Genomic DNA, 21308 nt, shown 5'->3' on the forward strand with positions numbered 1-21308 from the left:
GATTGATAGAACAGCTGATTTTTGTTTGATATTTGATAAGAGACTTTTATATTGGTTGCGCAAGATGCGCACGCCTCCGCTCGTATATATACATATATATATGGACATAGAGTTAGATAACTTACTTGTAATCGATGGGTTTCCTTTTCATGCAAATCAATTACAACCTGCTTTTCCTCCACATCTTTAACCATTTCCTCCAAATTTCTATTCAAACGATTATTTGTTTCAACTGTTTGTTCGAGTTTTTGTCGTGTGCGCATTAGTTCCTCGTTGAGTGATTCTTTTTTACGACACAAAGCTGTAAGTTGATTGTGTATATCACCACGATCTCTTGTGACACATGCAAGATCTTGTAGTATCTTTTCCTTTTCCAATTGTGTACATTTTAATTTTTCACTATACGATAGATTATCCGTTTCCAATTCCAAGCGTGCCTTCTCGACCCCACTCAATTCCTTGCGAATATTCGCCACTTCCATTTGTAGTTCACACAACTCGGCTTTCAGTTTATTTCGTTCCTCTTGTGTTTGTGTTAAGTTACTTTGTATGTTTTTTAATTCGTCCGTTGTAAATGTGTTACTAGTGGAAACTTTGTCTAATTTTTCTTGCATATCACATTTTTCTAAGAGTAACTTGTCCAAATCATATTCCATGTCCGCTTTTTGTTTTTCAATAAGATTTATGATATTTTCCGATTCGATACGCTGCTGTTCGAGCAAATCACGGTTGAGGCTTACGCTATTCAGTTCTTCACGCAAGGATATGATCTCCTCACGTAATCGGCTACCACGATCCTCTTCAGATCTATGTATAGGATATATTTAGATTTGGAATTTTTTCGCATCACTTGTTTAGAAAAAGTGCTTACAGCTTACCTTAGATTCATTTCAATGATGTTTTTGTCTTTAAGTATTCGTTGAATTTCCAGTTCAACGGCCTTTTTATCATCTTCCAACAAATCGATCCTTTTCTGCAACTTGCCATTCTTTAGCTGTAGTTTCTCCAAATCTGAGCTAAGATTGTCAAACTGAAAAGAAAATTTGAAGTTGTGTTTTAAAGAAGACCCTCTAAAGTGTCTCGTTCTTTTTCCCTTCTCATCTTGGTAAATATATCTTTGATGATTCTTCCAAATCTTAATACCAACTCGTGCGCCCCGGCTCGCGCTCCTGGCAACATTCGCAGATCAGGTGTATGATGCGTTAATCAAGCGGGTAAAAAGGGAACTTCACATCACCGTTTCAGTTTTTCAGTTAGTAACGGTGTTTCAGTTGGAAAAAAGTGTTTCTATATTGGGTCGTTCCTTACGCAGTGGTTTGACAAACAGTTTAATTCTGTCATGAAAAGTTTCTCAGTGAAAATTCGTATGCGACGCTTCGCGAGAAAAGGCTCCTAACTCGAAAGCCGTGGAATTTACACGGCGGGCATTCTGTTGTTGTTGTTGTAGCGATAAGGACACTCCCAGAAGGCCTTGGGGAGTGTTATCGATGTTGATGGTCCTTTGCCGAATGCAGATCCGGTACGTTCCGATAACAAGCATCATGAAGGTACTATCGCGACCATCTCGGGAACGATTTGGTATGACCAAATGCAACCTTCTAGACCATCTCACGCTCCCATCTCCTAGATCCATCAGAAGTTCGGCGTCATCAGAGCCTCGGCTATTAATGAAACGGGATTCGTCACGGGTAGGTGAGGTTGACACTTGGGTTGGAGGAGCTATATATTGCGCTGGCAACCCCTTGAGAGGGTTGCGCTACACAACCCCTTGAATCAATTTGGTATTTGAGTTTACTCTTACAACAGGCATACCTACCGCGGGTATATTCTAAGCCTCCTAAGCCGCTGCGGAGAGAAATAGTCGGTCGTGTGCGCTAGCTTTCGCTTGATGCCTCGTGTACGGCACAATTAGGGTCTACTTTTACTGCTCATAACTTAAAAATTAATAAGGAAATCGACCTCGAATATAGTTAAAAAATATATTTTTTGGTCGAGTAAGTAGCCTTTTCTCGCATATGCCTTGTAGCTTCCGTTCGGAGTCGGCATAAAACATGTAGATCCCTTCCCGCCAATTTGTAGGAAGAATCAAAAGGAAGCACGAAGCAAATTGGAAAAGAAGATCGGCCTAAATATACTGCGAAGCAGTGATTGCAAATGCTATGTTCTACTCTGCAGTGGTTTTTTCCTATTTCTCCGGCTCTAAACATGATCAGAGCATAGAACAGAGCCGTAGCATTAAAAAATGATAGCATTTCTTATGCTCTTCCACGAGCTACGTCGTGTTAAGAGCGGAGCAAATGGCAGAATAAAAACGAAATGCTATTTGCAGTGGAGTCAAAAAATTTGTCGAATTCGACTTGAAAAGTTGTTCTTATTTTCTCAAATGGGTACAACTTTTTGGTTTGAATTCGAGATTTTCAATACAAAACAAATGATTCGTTTTAGTTTGTTGATTTTCCGAGAGGGTGGATAATTGATGTACATATGCTGGAACTATTTTCCGTCATCCCTTGTCAAACTTGCTTTGGAGACAAACCGGAACGAAAAATGACACGGATGATGGCGAACGTTGAGACCCGTTTGTCTACAAACCAAATTGGACAAGGGATGACGGAAAATCGTTCCAATATGCAAAGAAATGGAAATCGACTCGAAATTTTTTTGAACTTGATAGAAACTTTTTCGAATTTATTAAGAATTCATGAGCTTAACACCGGCTTATAATAATTGAATATTCAATTATTATGTTTTTCTAAGAGAAACTGAAAAGAAAGAAACATTTACTGGCATATTGCGATGGTACCATTTCGAAAATCGCCTCGTAATCATCATCAGGCAATTTCGTAATGTTATCATAGGCAAGCAAGGAAACAAATACAATCAGGATAGCCTAGTGGTTAAGCCAACTGCAGTTTCACCGTGTGATTCGCGGTTCGAATCTCGGTGAAACATTTGATAGCATTACGAAATTGCCTGATGATGATTACGTGGCGGTTTTCGAAATGGTATCGCAATATTTCAGTAAAGCCGGAGTCATTGGTGCCGTATGTCGTATCGCTGTATCCGTATTCCTAACGTAATCAGCTGTTTATCGTTATGACGGTAAACCCAACCCCAATTGGTTGGCTACGATACGGTTACGACCTTAGCGGCACCAATAATCGATTGCATTTATTCTCATAAGATTGGTCGAATCAGCTGTTATAAGGTTACCGATACGGTCACCGATAAAGCACAATGTCTCCAAGCTTAAATGTTACTTTCTTTTCAGTTTCTCTTAGAAAAATATAATAATTGAATATTCAATTATTATAAGCCGGTGTTAAGCTCATGAATTCTTAAAAATAAGTATAAATTGAACACACCATTAAAACAAACATAAACATTTTCGAATGTTTCAAATTTCAACGAAACCAGTGATGCAAAATCTATAGTGGGATGAGCTGCCAAAAAAAAAATTCCCACAAAGCATGAACAAAAAATGTATAAAAAAAAACTTACCGCAGAATTCAAATCTAGGCGTCCTTGCTCGCTTTGCTGTTTCTGTTGTCGTATCTCCTCTAGCGTTTTCTGCAAACTATCTCTTTCATTCAATAATTCAGATAGTTTCGAATTGCTAGCATCCAATTTTTCTGTTAACTGTTGCACTTTCGTCGTCAAGAGCGCTTTTGTACCTTCGCTTGTCTCAAGTTGGGTTTTAGTACTGCGCAGTATTTCGTTGGAATTTTGAAATTTAACTTGCATATCATGCAAAGCCAATTGATATTTATGTAATGCTGCTTGTACAGCTGATATGGTGCCTTCAGCAAAAGCTTGCGATGCACGAGCTGAACTACGGCGTGGCGATTTCGTTGATGGCCCTACATTCATCATACCAGCAGCAGATGAGTTTGTGGCGTCACGTGACAAGTGCATGTGTTGCATTGTTTCATTCGCTTCGTTCGTGTCGTCTGCAACACGATCGGCACAATCAGCATCTTGTACGACAGCTTGTGCAATTTCACGCATTGAACTGTTTAGTCTCTCGATTTCATCATTATAGCGATTAGCTAACATTGCTTGCGATTCAGCTAGGGCACAGCGTTCTTCAAGTCTTTTCAACTGATTCATGAGTTCGAGTAGTCGTTGATCTCTCTCTAAAACCTCTTGGCGTGCACCCTCATATTGTACTTTCAATGTAGCAAATTGAGATTTCAAATCGTTATTCTCGCGACGATATTCATGAAGTTCCTCGTCTGTTGCCCTTTTTGCTTGTTGCAGTACAAAAGATAGACCATTACACGAATTTGATATGTCTTTATGAGCATTGCCAATTTCCAGTCCCATTCTGCCTACTTCGTTTTTCATAGCTGCTTGCATATCTTTGAAGGTACGTTTCATAGCAACTACTTCGCGCCACATTTTCAAAAGACGATTGTGTTCGCCATTGTAGTAATCCTTAAAAGCCTGCAGAATAAAAAAAGAAACCATTTTACTTTTCGAAATCGTGCATACAAGGAAGAAGTTTACACTATAAGGCTAATAAATCAACTATAGATCAACTGAGTAATTGCTAAACCCCAGGAACCTTTATTCTCAGTAGGATAATCTGGGCCTTTACTGTGGTTTCATATACATCCATGTCGAAAATGAGAAGTCAGCGACTTATTCACAAAAATGATCACTAGAAAAGATTAACATTTAATGAGTGTATAACTGTTCACACCGATAGTTAATTATTTTGAATTATGTTACAATAAACTAAGTCGCAGGTATTTAGTAACGCTACTATCAGGTCTTCTGCGAACTGCTTAGGCTTCTTTCTTTATAGCAGGGATGCACCTTAACGTTAAGCTAATCGTTTATCAAAAAATTTCCACCGTTTCCGTTGAAACACTTCGAAATATTATCGATAAAGAAATTATCAAGATAAATTGTATCTCGTTTTTAACCGAAACGAAAAGCTTTCGTTAACGTTAAAAACGTTAACGAAAACGTGATACTTTATGTTTGAATTGTGCTGGCAATGCTATAGCCATGGTGAAGCCGTAAGGTGGCAACAACGAGCGCACATACACACACAAACTCTATGTAATTTGTTTGTGTAATTCGTTGGTGGTAATGTCAAAAATACTCTGAGAAATGTTCGTACTGTCAAAATTCATGAGAAAAGTTGCAATCAGCTTGGATAATGCTTTCACTTTTAATGACTCCGCCATCAATCAGCTTTGCCAGCATAGTTTGAAATTAATAATCAACATAAACGATTTGATTTCGTTTTGATATGGCAGAAAACGAAACGAAATCATTTCGTTAATTTGACGATCTTAACGTTAATAAACGAAACGAAATTACTTCGTTTCGTTTATTAACGTTGATTATCGTAACGAAATGATATCGTTTCGTTGGTTAAGCATGCCTGCTTTATAGGGCCAGAATACGATCTTTTTACAAGGTGCAGATCCTGCGAATTAAAGATTGAAGCACATTTTACCACTCGAAAAAAGAATACCTCAGAACAGAGTTTTTCTCATCTATAAATAACGATAGTTCAGTGGAACTTCGCCTTATCCCCAGTTCGAAAACGCCATATCTCAGAATATTTCTCAAAAGCGCGTTATCTCAGGATTAGTTTCTCTTCTCAGTAGAACGTACTAGCCATCATGCAGAGAGTTTTGTAGCTCCGTATCGCGCTCAATTCTCACGGGAATGTTATGGATCATTAGGAGACTTGAAAAGCAGAGGTCGTGATATTGTACATATGAGTTGTGATAGGCAGATGTCGCTGTTGTGGTTCATTGAACACATACGACTAAAGGCCAAACAGCGAAATATATTTTTAAAAAAGTAGGATTATTATAGGCAGTATTGCCAAACCAAAGACAAGAAGTGGAGAAATGATCTTGCTCACAAATTGAACCATGATATGTATATGGAATTATCTGGCTGAAATCGTTGTTGTTACATATACACGCAAAATTGTTAATCTGTATCCGTACCATTACGAGATGATGGGTACTATCTGTCATGTTATGAGTTCGAGTGAAATCACGTGTTGAGCCTATTTAAATTTGAGCGAGACAGCAAAAAGAGAAGCTGCAAAACACAGGAATTTGCAATGGAATGTTCAACAGATCAATATTCTGTTTAACACGGTTGCGGCTACTGGCCATCATCCGGTGGCAAAGAGCCTGAGCCAGATAAATAATTTTGTATGTAAATGCAGCAGCAACGATTTGAGCCAGATAAATCCAGATAGAAGTCTGGTTCAATTTGTGAGCCAGATAATTTGTTAATTACTTGTCTTTATATTGGCAACGCTGCCTTTAATAAACCTACTTTTTCAAAATTAGATGTCGCTGCCTTTCGCCGTGTGAGTTAAATGAAAAACAGCGGCGTCATCTGCCTATCACATTTCACGTGTGCGAAAATATAGCGACATGTGCTTCTCAAGTCTCTCAATGATCCAGAGAATTCCCGTGAGAATTGAGCGTGAGCCGGAGCTGTAAAACTCACTGGATGACGGCAACTATCTTGGTTTAATACTCTGTTGTTGTTGTTGTAGCAGTGCTTCGCCCCATCCAATAGGTTCCATCACTCACAAATTTCCAATATCTCTAACGGCATTCCAAGGAGACTTTGCAGTTTCAACTGGGTTGGACAAAAGAGATATGGGTGTTAGGAGCGTTGGTTTCCCATTTCAATTTAAAAGATTGTCATTGTCATGTGGTTGATTCGAGATAAGTATCCAAATCGAAGTTGAGCTAGAGTAGCGCGGGTCTCCCCAGCGAGGTTGCTTTCCTAAACTGCGAGTTGTATTTGTCTTTGAGAACACGGTTCACCGGGCATTTTTGGGCATAGTAACTTGACGACTTTTTGTGGATGTTTCTGAAAGCCTATTTCTGCTTCTTTCCTTCATGTGGCTAAATTTTTGAGTGTCGCATGTCATCATAGTGCTTGCGCAGATGACTATTTATAAGTGCAATGACCTGCCAGCAAGGGACTTGAGGATTTTGTTATGGTTCTGAATTTGGTTGTAGTTACGACTTTATACTTGGCAAATGTAGGTCCTGATCGAACCTCAAACCCAGTATATTTGGGTGTAGCACAGTTGGTAATGCCATTGACGTGGATATCCAATATTGACGACATTTTCCGCTTCCACGTTGTAAATAAGGTCGCCGAGAATTTGGTCGGTGACAGTACCAAATTTCACGAGGTGATAAAACTGGATGACTAGGGAGATATTCGTTAATTTTATAGCAAAGCTCATCAACGGAATGGCCGTCTATGGCCCGTTACCATTATCGTACGGTCATCGGTGTAGGACACAATCCTCGTGTTCCAATGGTACATGAACCAGATACGGATAGAGATTTAACATGCAAATGCGACAACAATGTGGACCATATGGATCGATTGGAACACGAGGAATGGTAAATCCTTTTGGTGGGAAGGAAGCTTCGATTGTAAAAGTTAAACAAACGTGGATCTCCATGGAAACCGCCCTGCGGCACCCCTTGTTTTATTCTCCGACCACACAGAAAATTTGCAGTCCACCTTTTGAGATTGGGAAAAGAATAGACCCTTCCAGGTCTTGCAGTAAATCACACAGCTTTAGAAATCCCTTTTTTTTGTTTTTTATGGTGAATAGCTATGCATTTTGTAATCTTAAATGGGTCACTATTATAGCTTCTTTATATATAAATACAAAGTTGCCCTGGAGTAAATAAGGCGCACATACCTGCTCTTCTTCCTTATATTCATTCTCTTTGATCAATAGCTCATCTCGTAAATTTGAAAAATCATTTGTCATCTTTTGAAGATCATTGGTTATAGATTCGTTTGTACGATTCGATTCTTCTAATTGTTCTCGTAGGCTATTATTCTGTGCAATTAATTGTACACACTTGCTGTGCTCATCCTCAAGTTTACGGCACAGTTCACCACTATCTTCATGTACAACAAAGTCTCGACCACAAGTTAAAGGTGGTGAATCCAATGATGAAGAGCATGGCAGACTTGATTGTCCTATGCCCGAAGTTGAACACTGAAAATGTACAAAGAAATCAATAATTTTAGATAATTGCCGCTTTTACCATTATATACTGTAGACTAATTTCAATTTCAACCTCTATGTAAATTCGTATTAAAATTGTCATATCAGTTTATTAAAGACTACACGCTCCGACTCATGCTTGGTTTTCATTAGGTCAAAATGACTGACATCAAAAACTGCCGCGATCTAACCTGCTGACAGGTTGTAGTCAAAGACGTTTCCGTTATGTCACATTATTGACTTGAAGTCGGTAAAGCAGTGTGCAATTGTTTCTCACCGCTATGGAATTATTTACTGATGGGACGCCAGTTGGCCAAATAAAATAAATTTCCAACATGTTAGCTAATGTATGTGAAATTTTCCAAACCGTTGCCGTTTTCACTTATTGGCCAATTTAATTAATTTCACGTTGTATGACAAGCCGTTTTCCTCTATATGACCAATTTTGTGGTCAAATTTGACGTAGTGAAAACCAAGCATAACAATTAAAAGCACGTCTACTTAAATGGCCAGTTAAACTTCCATAACCCTAACGCCGTAGTCGTAACCATACCCATATTCATAACCATCTCCATTGTGATCGATTAATGGTGCCATAACCTTAAACAGCTGACATTTTCATAAAAATGAGGAAAACGCAAAAAATTACAAATATATTCCACAAAAAATAAGTCTCTTAGTCAAAACGTATCCAAAACATATATGTAACACTCCTATATTGCTAATAGAAAATGCTCGCAATGTGTTTTGAATTCGAAATCAAAATAAGACAGCGTATAAAATTTTTGTGATTGTAGCAGCATAAGTGTGACAAGAAAAAATTTAAGTTTAGGTACATTCGATTATTGAATACAAAAACAAAACCGTTTAAACAGAAATATATCGGTACTCTGATGTTTGGGAATGTACCTAGCCTTTTGTAGCAATATAGGAGTATTAGATATATGATCCAAAACAATAAATAAGATATACAAAAAGTTAATAAATTCACCAACTCAAATATTTTTAGGTCATGGATATGGCGAAAAACCAAAAACCAATTGGTTGGCTTTGGTATGATTACGGCGTTTGCGTTATGGTATGGCACCATTAATCGATTACATTGATTTCCATAAGGTTGGTTCGATCAGCTGTTTTATCTGGTTATGGATAAGTCACCATTAATTGGCCCTTAAAGTCGATGCTATATAGAGGTTGCTATGGTCACTTAGGTCGACAATCATCAATTAAATACTACACTTAGTTGATATATACCATAACTTGGCTTGTAGTCGGTCCTGTGGTTATTTTCGGCGCACAACTCTGCGCTGGTGTATGTTTAATAGTTTCATGCATACGATCTTCTAAATCGCTACAACGTTGTCGATATTGTTGTATTTTAGATTGTAACCGACTAACTAGATTAGCTTGATTTTGTTGTGCCTGTTTATAAGAGTCAATTCTTCGACGATAATTGCTTGATTCGTCTGATAGACGTTGACGCAGCTCGTGATTTTGTCTTAGTAATGCTGCTGTTGATGTAGACTCACCAATTGTCGTCGGGCTCAACATTCTCGGTGTTTCAGAATTAGCACTTATACCACAGGGATTACAAACTGTTGTTTTATCTATTGTATTACGACTGCGATTGTTCTTTGAGAAGGGTAACCGATTTACAGTTGGTGTTGTAACTGAGGGAGCCTGGTCAAATGTTGTTGGGCAAGGTGTTTGCTTGAAATTATCGCGATATGCCTGCATCTGAAAATGAGATATAATACATGTTAGAGGGTGCATATTAACAATGTATGTGTTCTGACAGAAAAATTCGACGTAAAACGATTTGTTTTTGTACATCTAAATATTTTTCTTCCTATCCCATCCGAAGATAGTTGCTTTGTCGAAATTATATCCGCTTTAGCTAGCGTTGACGTATTTTGCTTAATAGTCATACTGTGGCGAATATTAGAAATTCCGACAAATCACTATACCGCTATTAAATAAAAGTTGCACAGCAATCTGAACAGATGAGACAGCAAACACCTACGCACACATGAACATGGGAGGAAAGAGCGTACTCACACATATACATATGTACATACGTAGAAGGCAACAGCGAATGTGAGATGCTGAGAAACAAATAAATAAATAAATGTAAGGCGCGATAACCTCCGAAGAGATTTTAGGCCGAGCTTCTTTTCCAATTTGCGTCGTGCTCCTTTTTGATTTTTCCTACAAATTGGCCGGACGGGACCTACTTGTTTTATGCCCACTCCGAACAGCATCTGCAAGATAGATGGGTTTTCACTGAGAGCTTTTCATGCCCCAAATACTGCCCAAACACTGCCAAGAGGCGAATCCGCCTAGAAAGATTTTATTTTAATTGAAAAACTTTTTCTATGATTTTGCTGTTGCTTTGCCCTGGGGCGTGAACCCAAGATCGTCGGTGTGGTAGGCGGAGCACGCTACCATCACACCAAGGTGGCCGCCGATGCTGAGAAATAAGAAAAGTAAATAAGCACTAATCGAGAAGGCTGTTTGCGAAAAGTTAGATCCTTTGAGAAATAGGTGAACGAGTCAACTGAGAGTATAAAAGCAGCGCAATCTAAGGAATACTCAACCAGTTTAATTTTAACACGTTGTAAGTGAAATACGCGATTAATTGTGCAGCTATAGTAGTGCTGTAAATAAAGAACATTTGTTGTAAATAGAGAATATTTTGAGAATACAAAGATTTATCGGTAATTCTGAGACTCGCTATACTATAATACAAATACAGAAATTCAGTTTTTCGGAAAAATTTACTCAGAAAGTACTTTTTATAAGCAAGCGAATGAAAATAACGCAAAAACTTTTAAAGAGAGGGCGGGGCATGAAATAATGCTTAATCAGACCATTTCGTATGGCCATAACTTCAATGGTATTTGTGGCCGTTTGAAGTGCTCATAAAGTCAATTGACGTGTGTGTAAACATACAGGTGTTCAAGTTAAACTACAAATGAGGTAATTTTACCAGGAACAATTAATTTCGGGCTATTTGATAAGAGCTTCGTTGGCTTCTTATCGAGAACAAACGATACAGACAAGCTATTGTTTTTTTTTCGGTTTTTCATTGAAAGCGAATTATTATCTTTGAGGTTTCGATTTGTTATCAGCTTGTCATTGTCTTCTTATTGGTTTCTTAACGGCTTGCTATCGAAGCATTTTATGTCGGTCATCGAATTTATAGTGAAGTTTTGAAGGTATGTGTTTCATAATAAACGCGATGAGTTGGCGTTAACAAATCGATAACAAGCCGATAACAAATTGGTAATACTCCGATAAGAAATCGATAACAAATCAATACATTTTTGATATCAAAGCGATAACAAATTTTGTTGTTATATCGGCCTACTGATTTTAAGATCGCGGGTTCGAATCGAGCTCAAGGCCTAACAATAATTTTTTTATCATTATTATTGTTATGATAAATTTTTTCTTAATTGAAAATTTTTTTTTTTAAATTAGAATAGAAGAAAGAAAAAATTTTGACAACTGCCAAAGCTCGTTGTATAGATCCATTTCGGGAACTGCTAAATTCCTTCATCGGCAACGTTTAGGCGCCGCTGCTATAATCATTCAGCCGCTGTGATGGCTGAATGGTTATAGCAGCGGCGCCTAAACGTTGCCATCACAGCGGCTGAATGGTTATAGCAGTGGCGCCTAATCGTTGCCGATGAAGGAATTTAGCAGTTCCCGAAATGGATCTATACAACGAGCTTTGGCAGTTGTCAAAATTTTTTCTTTCTTCTATTCTAATTTAAAAAAAATTTTTTCAATTAAGAAAAAATTTATCATAACAATAATAATGATAAAAAAATTATTGTTAGGCCTTGAGCTCGATTCGAACCCGCGATCTCAAAGCGATAACTTTTCGAATAGAGCCGATAAAAAATCGGTAACACTGCAATAACAAGTGTATAAGTTTCCGAATACATATTATTATAAATAAATTTTATTTTGTTTTTTATATAATATTTTTAATTTTATTCTATTTATTTATTCTGACTGGACACTGCCTTCTGGCGTCATATGCCTTTAAATTAGGCTTGGTCGATGATAGTAGATGTAGGAAGTGCGGGCTGGAGGAGGAAACGATCGAGCACGTTCTGTGCTCGTGCCCTGCGCTTGCCAAGCTAAGACTCCAGCTATTAGGAGTGATACAGCTGTCAGATCTAGAAGCAGTAAGTGGCTTAAGGTCCTGGTTTTTGATAGTGTTTTTCAGTTTGGTCGTTAAAACAAACTTCTGGTAACACTACGGACTTATTCAGTCTATGTGAGGTCCTCATGGACTGGCCAGTTCAACCTAACCTAACCTTATATAATTTTACTTAATTTAATTTTATTTTATTATTCATTTATTCTATTTTATTTTATTTTATCTTATTTTATTTTATTTTACTTCATTTTATTTTGTTTTATTTATTTTTTTTATTTTTCTTGATTTTATTTTTTTTTATAAAATTTTATCTTATTTCATTTTATTTTATTTTGTTTGATGTTATTCTGTTTTACTTTACTTTATTTTATTGTATTATATTTTCTTTGAATTTATTTTATTTTGTTTAGATTTGTTTTATTTTATTTTGCTTAATTTTTTTATTTTACTTTTTTTCAATTTATTTTATTTTCTTTGAGTTTATTTTATCTTATTTTATTTTGTTTAGTTTTATTATATTTTATTTCATTTCATTTCACTTTTGTCATTCTATTTTACTTTACTTTATTTTTTATATTTTCTTTCATTTTATTTTATTTTGCTTAATTTTTTTATTTTACTTTTTTTCAATTAATTTTATTTTCTTTGATTTTATTTTATCTTTTTTTTAATTTTATTTAGTTTTATTATATTTTATTTCACTTTTGTTATTCTATTTTACTTTACTTTATTTTATTTTGTTATATTTTCTTTCATTTTATTTTATTTTGTTTAGTTTTATTTTATTTTACTTTATTTAGTTAAATTTTTTTTTTAATTTTTATTTAATTTATTTTGTTTTATTTTAATTCATTTTACTTTATTTTATTTTATTCTTTTTAACTATCATATATTATTTCTAATTGCTGTTTTTATGTACGGGTCCCTTTTTCGCTTGTATTTGGAATCCAAATCTATAAATAAAGTTTTGGGTGTAAAGATGGAGATTCGGGCTATTAGCGAGCTTTGGGAAATTTTGGTCGTAGTGCTTTTGTTTACGTATATTTTATTAAAATAATTTGTTAAAAATAAACGATTGTGAGCACACAAAGAAATCTATTTGTACTATGCACTATTGTGAATATTTGCACTGCATTACCGGCAGTTGTTATTGTACGCTAGATGGCAGCGCAAGCTGTAAATTAATACAACAGCTGATTTCTGTTGATATTTGATAAGAGACTGTTATATTGGTTGCGTAAGATGCGCACCGGTCAGGCTCGTTTTCTTTATTTTTTCTTTGTATAATAATTATTTCCAGTGTTTGCTATGCTCTGCTACGCTTTGGCTCTGAACAAAAACAAAACATAGAGCAGAGCTACGAGCTACGTGTGTTTTAGAGCGGAGCACGTGGTGTGAGGGTAGCGTGCTCCGCCTACCACGCCGAAGATCCTGGTTTCACCCCCGGGCAAAGCAACATCAAAATTTTAGAAACAAGTTTTTTTCAATTAGAAGAAAATTTTTCTAAACGGGGTCGCCCCTCGGCAGTGTTTGGCAAGCACTCCGAGTTTCTTTCTGCCATGAAAAGCTCTCAGTGAAAACTCATCTGCCTTGCAGATACCGTTGGGAGTCGGCATAAAGCAAGTAGGTCCCGTTCCGCCAATTTGTAGGAAAAAGGAGCGCGACGCAAATTGGAAGAGAAGCACGGCCTAAAATCTCTTCGGCGGTTATCGCGCCTTACATTTATTTATTTAAATAGCAGAATAAAAACTCGAAGCGATGTGCTATTTGTAGTGGAGCAAGAGTAATAAAAAAAATGTTACGCTGTTAGCAACTTCTTCAAAATATCCAAATGCAAGAAAATTTTAAATTATAATGGAGTAGCATTAACTGAAAGTGTGTAAGGGTTTTTTGGTCGCCCAAGATGCAATTTATTTATTAGCTCAGAGGGGTCTGATTTGGTGGAAACTCCCATATCTAACTTTTGATGCATTCGAAGCTTATTATGATTATATGTATGCATGTCATATTTTGCATTAGTTATTAGATCAACTTATCGAAAGTAATAAAAATAAGTTGAGTAACTTTGTATGCTAACCATGGTTACATAACAACTTAACCAAAATACCAAACGTAATAAAAAAATGGAACTGGGATGGCAGGAGGTGTGCCTTTCAGTTTGTACATAATTTTATACTCAGATTTATTTTCAGCATAGCTTTAACTAGTATTAACTTTATTCGATCCAAGGTACATTGTAACAGCATAAGTTGATTGATGATTCATTATATCAAACCCTCACGACCAAATTAAGAGGTTGCGACACCCGAACTGAATTTGACACATTGTTTCTTCGGCATCATCATCAGGTCGTTTTTTAAAATTATCTAAATTGGGACCATGCCCACTTCTTATAGAAGAACCATTACAAAAAGCCGAAAGGTAGAGTAGTTAAGTAATAAAAATAACCCCCTTATCCATAAAAATTAAAGTAGATTTATAAAGTTCTTATAATTGGAAATTTGTGTTAAAGTGTCATTTATAAGGAGGAGGGCGGTGTCGGAATTGACTTTCTATATATAAATAGGCAAAGTGAAAACTGTGCGCCATTTTTACGGACAAATTCAAATTCCAAGGCACAAACAATTACATACATATTGTAACGAATTTTGGGGAATTCCGCTTATTCCAAACCTTCTGCTAACGTTCGAATCGCTAAACTGTTGAATAAATAACTCCAATATTCAATAATGCAAAATGGTCTTTATTAGACTACTTTGAGAGTATTTCACAATAACACTTATACTTCACAACCAATAGCGTGCTTAAATCAAAACTGATTACTAATTCCTCAGCTTGCGCTGCTTTTATACTCTCAGTTTTCTCGTTCATCCATTTCTCCTAAGGTCTAGTCATTTCGCGAAACTGTATTCCAGAACAATTGTATCCCATGCTTGGGATTATATACATTAAGCTGGGTCGATTTATTATCCTATATCGTGCCATCGCCAATTTTTTTTAAGGGTTTCTTCAGAAACGTGCAAAAGTGTTGCCGATGAAAACGAATTTGTCTCATAGTTCCTATCCGACTTAAACTTGTGCGATAAAAACATTGGCATTAACAGTTTTTAAAAAAAATTTTTTTTTTTTGGGACTTGTTTTGGTCGAAATCAATTTTTTTCATTTGCAAGGCTCCAAATCATTTTTTATGTATATGTTTCCGTTAGACCCACCAGTAAGTATACCAAAATGATCAGGGGACGAGCTAAGTTGATTTAGCCATGTCCGTCTGTCCGTCCGTCCGTCTGTCCGTTTGTTTGAATGCAAACTAGTCCCTCAATTTTTGAGATATCTTGGTAAGCAGGCATATTTTTATGGGGGATTTGACATCTTGATAATTTTTTCAGACAACAATCTATGCCCAATACATAAGCTTGTGGTAAAATTTGATATTGCTAGCTGTTAAAATGAGGCAGAAGTGGGGCAGAAATGGCGAAAACCCCCTTATTGAACAATCGATTGTATGGGAGGTATATGCTATAGTGGTCCGACCAAGTCGATTCCGACAAATGTCAAATCTCCCATCAAAATATGCCTGCTTACCAAATTTCATCAAGATATCTCAAAAATTGAGGACTAGTTTGCGTTCAAACAAACGGACACACGGACGGACATGGCTAAATCAACTTGACTCGTCCCCTGATCATTTTGGTATACTTATTGGTGGGTCTAACGGAACCATATACATAAAAAATGATTTGGAGCTTTGAAAATGAAAAAAATCGATTTCGACCAAAACAAGTCCCAAAAACCAAAAATAAATTTTTTCACCAAAACACTCCTCAAAACCCAAAAAACATTTTTTTTTTTTCAAAAAACTGTTATCATCAAAGTTTTTAGCGAACAATTTTGAGTCGGACAGGGTATACATGAAAATTTTAAAATCAAATGAAAATTTTTTAAGTAGGTCATGAAAAAAACCTTAAAAATCAAAAATCTCAAATTTTGCAGGCTCGAAAATTATTTTTTTGGGTATACTTAGTGGAACTTTTTTCCTGAGCCCAAAACCTATCGAAAAATCGATGGCGCGATATGGGTTAACTTTCGTCCATGCAAATCAACCCAGCTTAATATACATACATGTATACCTATTTGTAGTTTATGTTTCTCGTATTCGTGTGTATGGGTGAATAACTACTTCTGCTGATGACTACATGTGTGTGCGTGAGTAATGTGTGTAAATGATGATTAATGCGTTTATGTAACTTGTGCATTTGTTGTAGCTGTGCATTTATTTAGTGATGTGAAAATTCGCCACAATATGTATCGATAGGTATTCTCAAGGAGCAGTGCAGGTAAGTCAAAAAAAATTTAAAAGAGTTAAATAAAGCGCTAAAATATCAATTAAAAAATGGCACCACAGCAAATGCTAAACACGTTTTGAAACTATGAGAATGTTTACACTCACACTTCGGACGCATCCTGTGTTTGATGTTGTTATGTTGAGAAAACCAGCAGGTCTCATGCAAAAAAAACTCAGATTTGATCTCGCGAGCAAAGAGTGTGTATATAGTTGATTCGTTGGAAGTATAGCGTGATAGAGCAAGCTTCTTGTATTTGCCAAGAGGGCGGAGGTATTTTATAGCATAGGTCCTGGTTTTTGATAGGATTTTTCAGTTTGATAGTTAAATCAAACTCTGGTAACACCACGGACTGATTCAGTGTATGTAAGGTCCTCATAGACTGGCCAATTCAACCTAGCCTAACCTATAGCCCGAGTTAGCGAATATGAGCAAATGTGTAATTTTCGTTGCTGATTTTTACAGGGTTTACAAAAGCAAATGATAATATTCAAGGTGGAGTATTTATTCGTGTTGTTGGTTGCAACAATGTTGTGTACTATTTAGTTAAGTTATAAAACAAACAAAAAATCGAATAAAGTAAAATAAAATAGTTGTTGTTTTATCTGCCTATTGATTTGTAAGATCGCGGGTTCGAATCAGGATCAAGGCCTAACAATAATTTTTTATCATTATTATGGATAATATATTTTTTATAAAATTAGAATAGAAGAAAGGAAAAATTTTAGACAACTGTCAAAGCGCGTTGTATAGATCTATTTCGGGAACTGCTGAAGTCCTTCATAGGTAATATTTAGTGGCCGATGTTGTAACAATTCAGCTATCATAGCGGTTGTTTGTCTTCATAATTTCTACTTCTATTCTGTTTCTTAACAATTAAGAAACGTTGTGAACATTGGTTTTGTTTTATGACAATGATGCCATATTTTCATATTTATTGACACTTTTTCCCCGTGCTCTGTGATGTGTTAACAATTTTTGTTGTTTTTTATTGAATTAAATAAAAATAAAAAAAATTTAATTAAAAATCCATAAAATAAAAACAAATTAAAAAAGAAAGAAGAAATAAAGTAAAGTAAAATAAAATATTTTTAATAATCGGGGATTGCCCATATTGCTTTTTTTTTTTTTAAATATATGAAAACATTTATTTGAAGCAATTTTTTTATAAAATAAAATAAATTAAAGCAAAAAAAAAATAAAATAAAACCAAATCAAATAAAACACAAAAAATGAAAAAAGACAAAATAAATTAAATAAATAAAATAAATTAAAAATAAAAACTAAATAAGAGAAAATGAAATAAAATTAAATTAAAAAAAATAGAAGACAAAAAAATAAATGAAGTAAAGAAAAAACTAAAACAAAAAAAAAAATAAGGAAAGAAAAGGAAAGGAGGGAAAAGGAAAATAACGAAAGGGAAAGGAGGGGAAAGAAAGTAATGGAGGGGAAAAAAGAGAAATGGAGATGAAAGGAAAAGCCCGTTTAATCTAATCTAATATATATTATAAATGGGAAAGTTTGGATGTTAAGATGTTTGGATGTTTGGATGTTTGGATGTTTGGATGTTTAGATGTTTGGATGTTTGGATGTTTGGATGTTTGTCCAGACGTTTGTCTTTGTGACTCAATAACGCAAGAACGGCTGGACCGATTTGGATGAAATTTTGCACACATATAGCCAATAGTCTAGAAGGATCTACTAGCTATATATTTTTCAAAAGGGGCGTGGTCCCCGCCCCCTAGGAACAGTTATAATTTAATTATTATATTTTTTCGTCTTTGCGACTGAATCACGCCAAAATGGCTACACGGATTTTGATGAAATTTGGGACACAGACAGTAGTCTACTAGCGAAATTTTTTTCGAACATGGAAAGAGGGGTGGGGGTCCCACGACCCTTCGAGAAATTATTTTTCATAATTTTTACACATTATAACTTTACGTATACTGGCCTTCACCAATATCACAGACTCAAGGGGTCAAATAAGTCGAGGGCTTACAAAGTAAGCAGTGACACATCCGCCCGCCCCCCTTTATCTCCCCCACTTGTGTAAAATCCATAAATTGTTATAACTCAATCTAAATTTTCTCCTAAATCAATAGTTTTTGGTATCTGGTACATACAGAACGAGATCTAGACAATTTTGGAGGAACGATCAGTGGTCCTCTCCTCTACTCCCGCCATCCGCACTCCATCAATTGTTTTTATTAGCACGCTTTTATTAGCTTTACCTGTATGTTTCTATCTAACTTTTTATTCGCTCCAATGCGCCTGCTGCCTTATTAACATGGTTTTATAATTAGCTTCACCTTATTTGTAATCCCGTAAGGGTCATATCGAGACCCTTCCGGGATCATTTCTGAATGGTTTGCGGGATCGGTCCGGGATTACGCCGGGGTAATTTCGGGACTTTTTCGGGACTATTTCGGGATCATTTTGGGACCCTTCCGGGATCATTTCTGTATAGTTTACGGGATCCGTCCGGGATCCCGTCGGGGTTATTTTGGAACATTTTCGGGACTATTCCGGAATCATTTCGGGACTATTTCGCGATCATTTGGGGACCCTTCCGGCATCATTTCTGGATGGTTTTCGGGATCCGTGCGGGATCTCGTCGGGGTCATATGGGGACTTTTTCGGGATTATTTGAGGGCTCTTCCGGCATCATTTCTGGATGGTTTTCGGGATCCGTCCGGGATATCGTCGGGGTCATTTGGGGACTTTTTCGGGATCATTTGGGGGCTCTTCCGGCATCATTTCTGGATGGTTTTCGGGATCCGTCCGGGATCTCGTCGGGGTCATTTGGGGACTTTTTCGGGATCATTTTGGGGCTCATCCGGCATCATTTCTGGATGGTTTTCGGGATCCGTCCGGGATCCCGTCGGGGTCATTTCGGGACTTTTTCGCGACTAATACGGGATCATTTGGGAACCCTTTCGGCATCATTTCTTGATGGTTTTCGGGATCCGTCCGGGATCCCGTCGGGGTCATTTCGGGACTTTTTCGCGACTAATACGGGATCATTTGGGAACCCTTTCGGCATCATTTCTGGATGGTTTTCGGGATCCGTCCGGGATCCCATTAGGGTAATTTCGGGACTATTAGGGGATCATTTGGGAACCTTTCCGGCATCATTTCTGGATAATTTTCGGGATCCGTCCGGGATGCCGACGAGGTAATTTCGGGACTTTCGGGATCATTTGGGATACCTACCGGCATCATTTCTGGATGGTTTTTGGGATTCGTCCGGGATCCCGTCGTGGTCCTTTGGGGACTTTTTTTCGACTAATACGGGATCATTTGCGGACCCTTTCGGCATCATTTCTGGATAGTTGTCGGGATCCCGTCACGGTCATTTCGGGACTATTAGGGGATCATTTGAGGACCTTTCCGGCATCATTTCTGTATTGCTTTCGGAATCCTTTCGGGATCCCGTCAGGGCCATTTTGGGACTTTTTTGGGGCTAATACGGGATCATTTGGGGATCCTCTAGGGGTCGTTTCGTGACTTTTTCTGTTTTATTTCGGGATCATTTGGGGACCCTTCCGGCATAATTTCTTGATGGTTTGCCGGATCCATCAGGGTAATTTCGGGACCATTTTGGGATCATTTGGGGACCCTTCCGAGATCATTTCTGGATCCGTCCGGGATGCCGTAGGAGCCATTTCGGGATTTTTTGTTACTTTTCCGGGATAGTTTTTGGACCCTTCCGGGATCATTTCTGGATCTGTGCGGGATCCCATCTGGGTCATTTCCGGACTATTTCGGGAGCATTTTGGGATCCTTCCGGAATCATTTCTGTATGGTTTTCGCGATCCGTCGTTGATTCCCTCGGAGCCATTTCGGAACCTTTTCTGGAGTATGTCGGGGTCATTTGGGGACTTTTTCGGGATCATTTGGGGCTCTTCCGGCATCATTTCTGGATGGTTTTCGGGATCCGTGCGGGATCTCGTCGGGGTCATTTGGGGACTTTTTCGGGATCATTTGGGGGCTCTTCCGGCATCTTTTCTGGATGGTTTTCGGGATCCCTCCGGGATATCGTCGGGGTCACTTGGGGACTTTTTCGGGATCATTTGGGGGCTCTTCCGGCATCATTTCTGGATGGTTTTCGGGATCCGTCCGGGATCCCATCAGGGTAATTTCGGGACTATTAGGGGATCATTTGTGGACCTTTCCGGCATCATTTCTGGATAAGTTTCGGTATCCGTCCGGGATGCCGACGAGGTCATTTCGGGATTATTTCGGGATCATTTGGGATACCTACCGGCATCATTTCTGGATGGTTTTTGGGATTCGTCCGGGATCCCGTCGGGTCATTTCGGGACTTTTTCTCGACTAATACGGGATTATTTGCGGACCCTTTCGGCATAATTTCTGGATAGTTGTCGGGATCCGTTCGGGATCCCGTCACGGTCATTTCGGAACTATTAGGGGATCATTTGAGGACCTTTCCGGCATCATTTCTGGATAGTTTTTGGAATCCTTTCGGGATCCCGTCAGGGTCATTTCGGGGCTTTTTCGGGATCATTTAAGGATGGCTTTCAGGATTCGTCCGGGAACCCGTCAGGGTAATTTCTGGACTTTTCCGAGACTATTTCGGGATTATTTTGGGACCTTCCCAAGATCATTTCTGGATGGATTTCGGGATTTGTCCGGGATGCCCTCAGGGTCATTTTGGGACTATTAGGTGAGCATTTGAGGACCGTTCCGGCATCACTTCTGGATGGTTTTCGGTATCCGTTCAGATTCCCGT

At 37.5% G+C, this 21308-nt stretch overlaps 2 protein-coding genes across 12 annotated transcripts in view; one reads left to right on the top strand and one right to left on the bottom strand.

Moving 5' to 3' along the window:
* GatB (glutamyl-tRNA(Gln) amidotransferase subunit B, mitochondrial) overlaps nucleotides 1-21308 on the top strand; it is a 159874-nt gene that overhangs the window by 85559 nt on the left and 53007 nt on the right. The gene's annotated exons all lie outside the window — the stretch shown is intronic.
* Nucleotides 1-21308, bottom strand: part of Root (ciliary rootlet coiled-coil, rootletin) — a 132660-nt gene that overhangs the window by 52092 nt on the left and 59260 nt on the right. For 5 of the 7 annotated variants that reach the window (XR_010948983.1, XR_010948984.1, XR_010948982.1 and 2 more), the window contains exons 1-6: nucleotides 9835-9960; nucleotides 9293-9775; nucleotides 7724-8029; nucleotides 3502-4446; nucleotides 879-1030; nucleotides 126-807 (exon numbers count right to left, since the gene is read on the bottom strand). Coding sequence is in view for 3 of the 7 variants with exons in the window: in XM_067761379.1 (XP_067617480.1) it covers nucleotides 126-807; nucleotides 879-1030; nucleotides 3502-4446; nucleotides 7724-8029; nucleotides 9293-9775 (2568 nt within the window). In the remaining 4 variants the exon portion in view is untranslated. Of the gene's footprint in view, nucleotides 1-125; nucleotides 808-878; nucleotides 1031-3501; nucleotides 4447-7723; nucleotides 8030-9292; nucleotides 9776-9834; nucleotides 9961-21308 lie in introns of those variants that run through there. The other 2 variants (XM_067761381.1, XM_067761380.1) reach the window with 1 other exon arrangement.

The sequence above is a fragment of the Eurosta solidaginis genome, chromosome 1, assembly GCF_040869045.1.
Source record: "Eurosta solidaginis isolate ZX-2024a chromosome 1, ASM4086904v1, whole genome shotgun sequence".
Classification (NCBI taxonomy): Eukaryota; Metazoa; Arthropoda; class Insecta; order Diptera; family Tephritidae; genus Eurosta; species Eurosta solidaginis.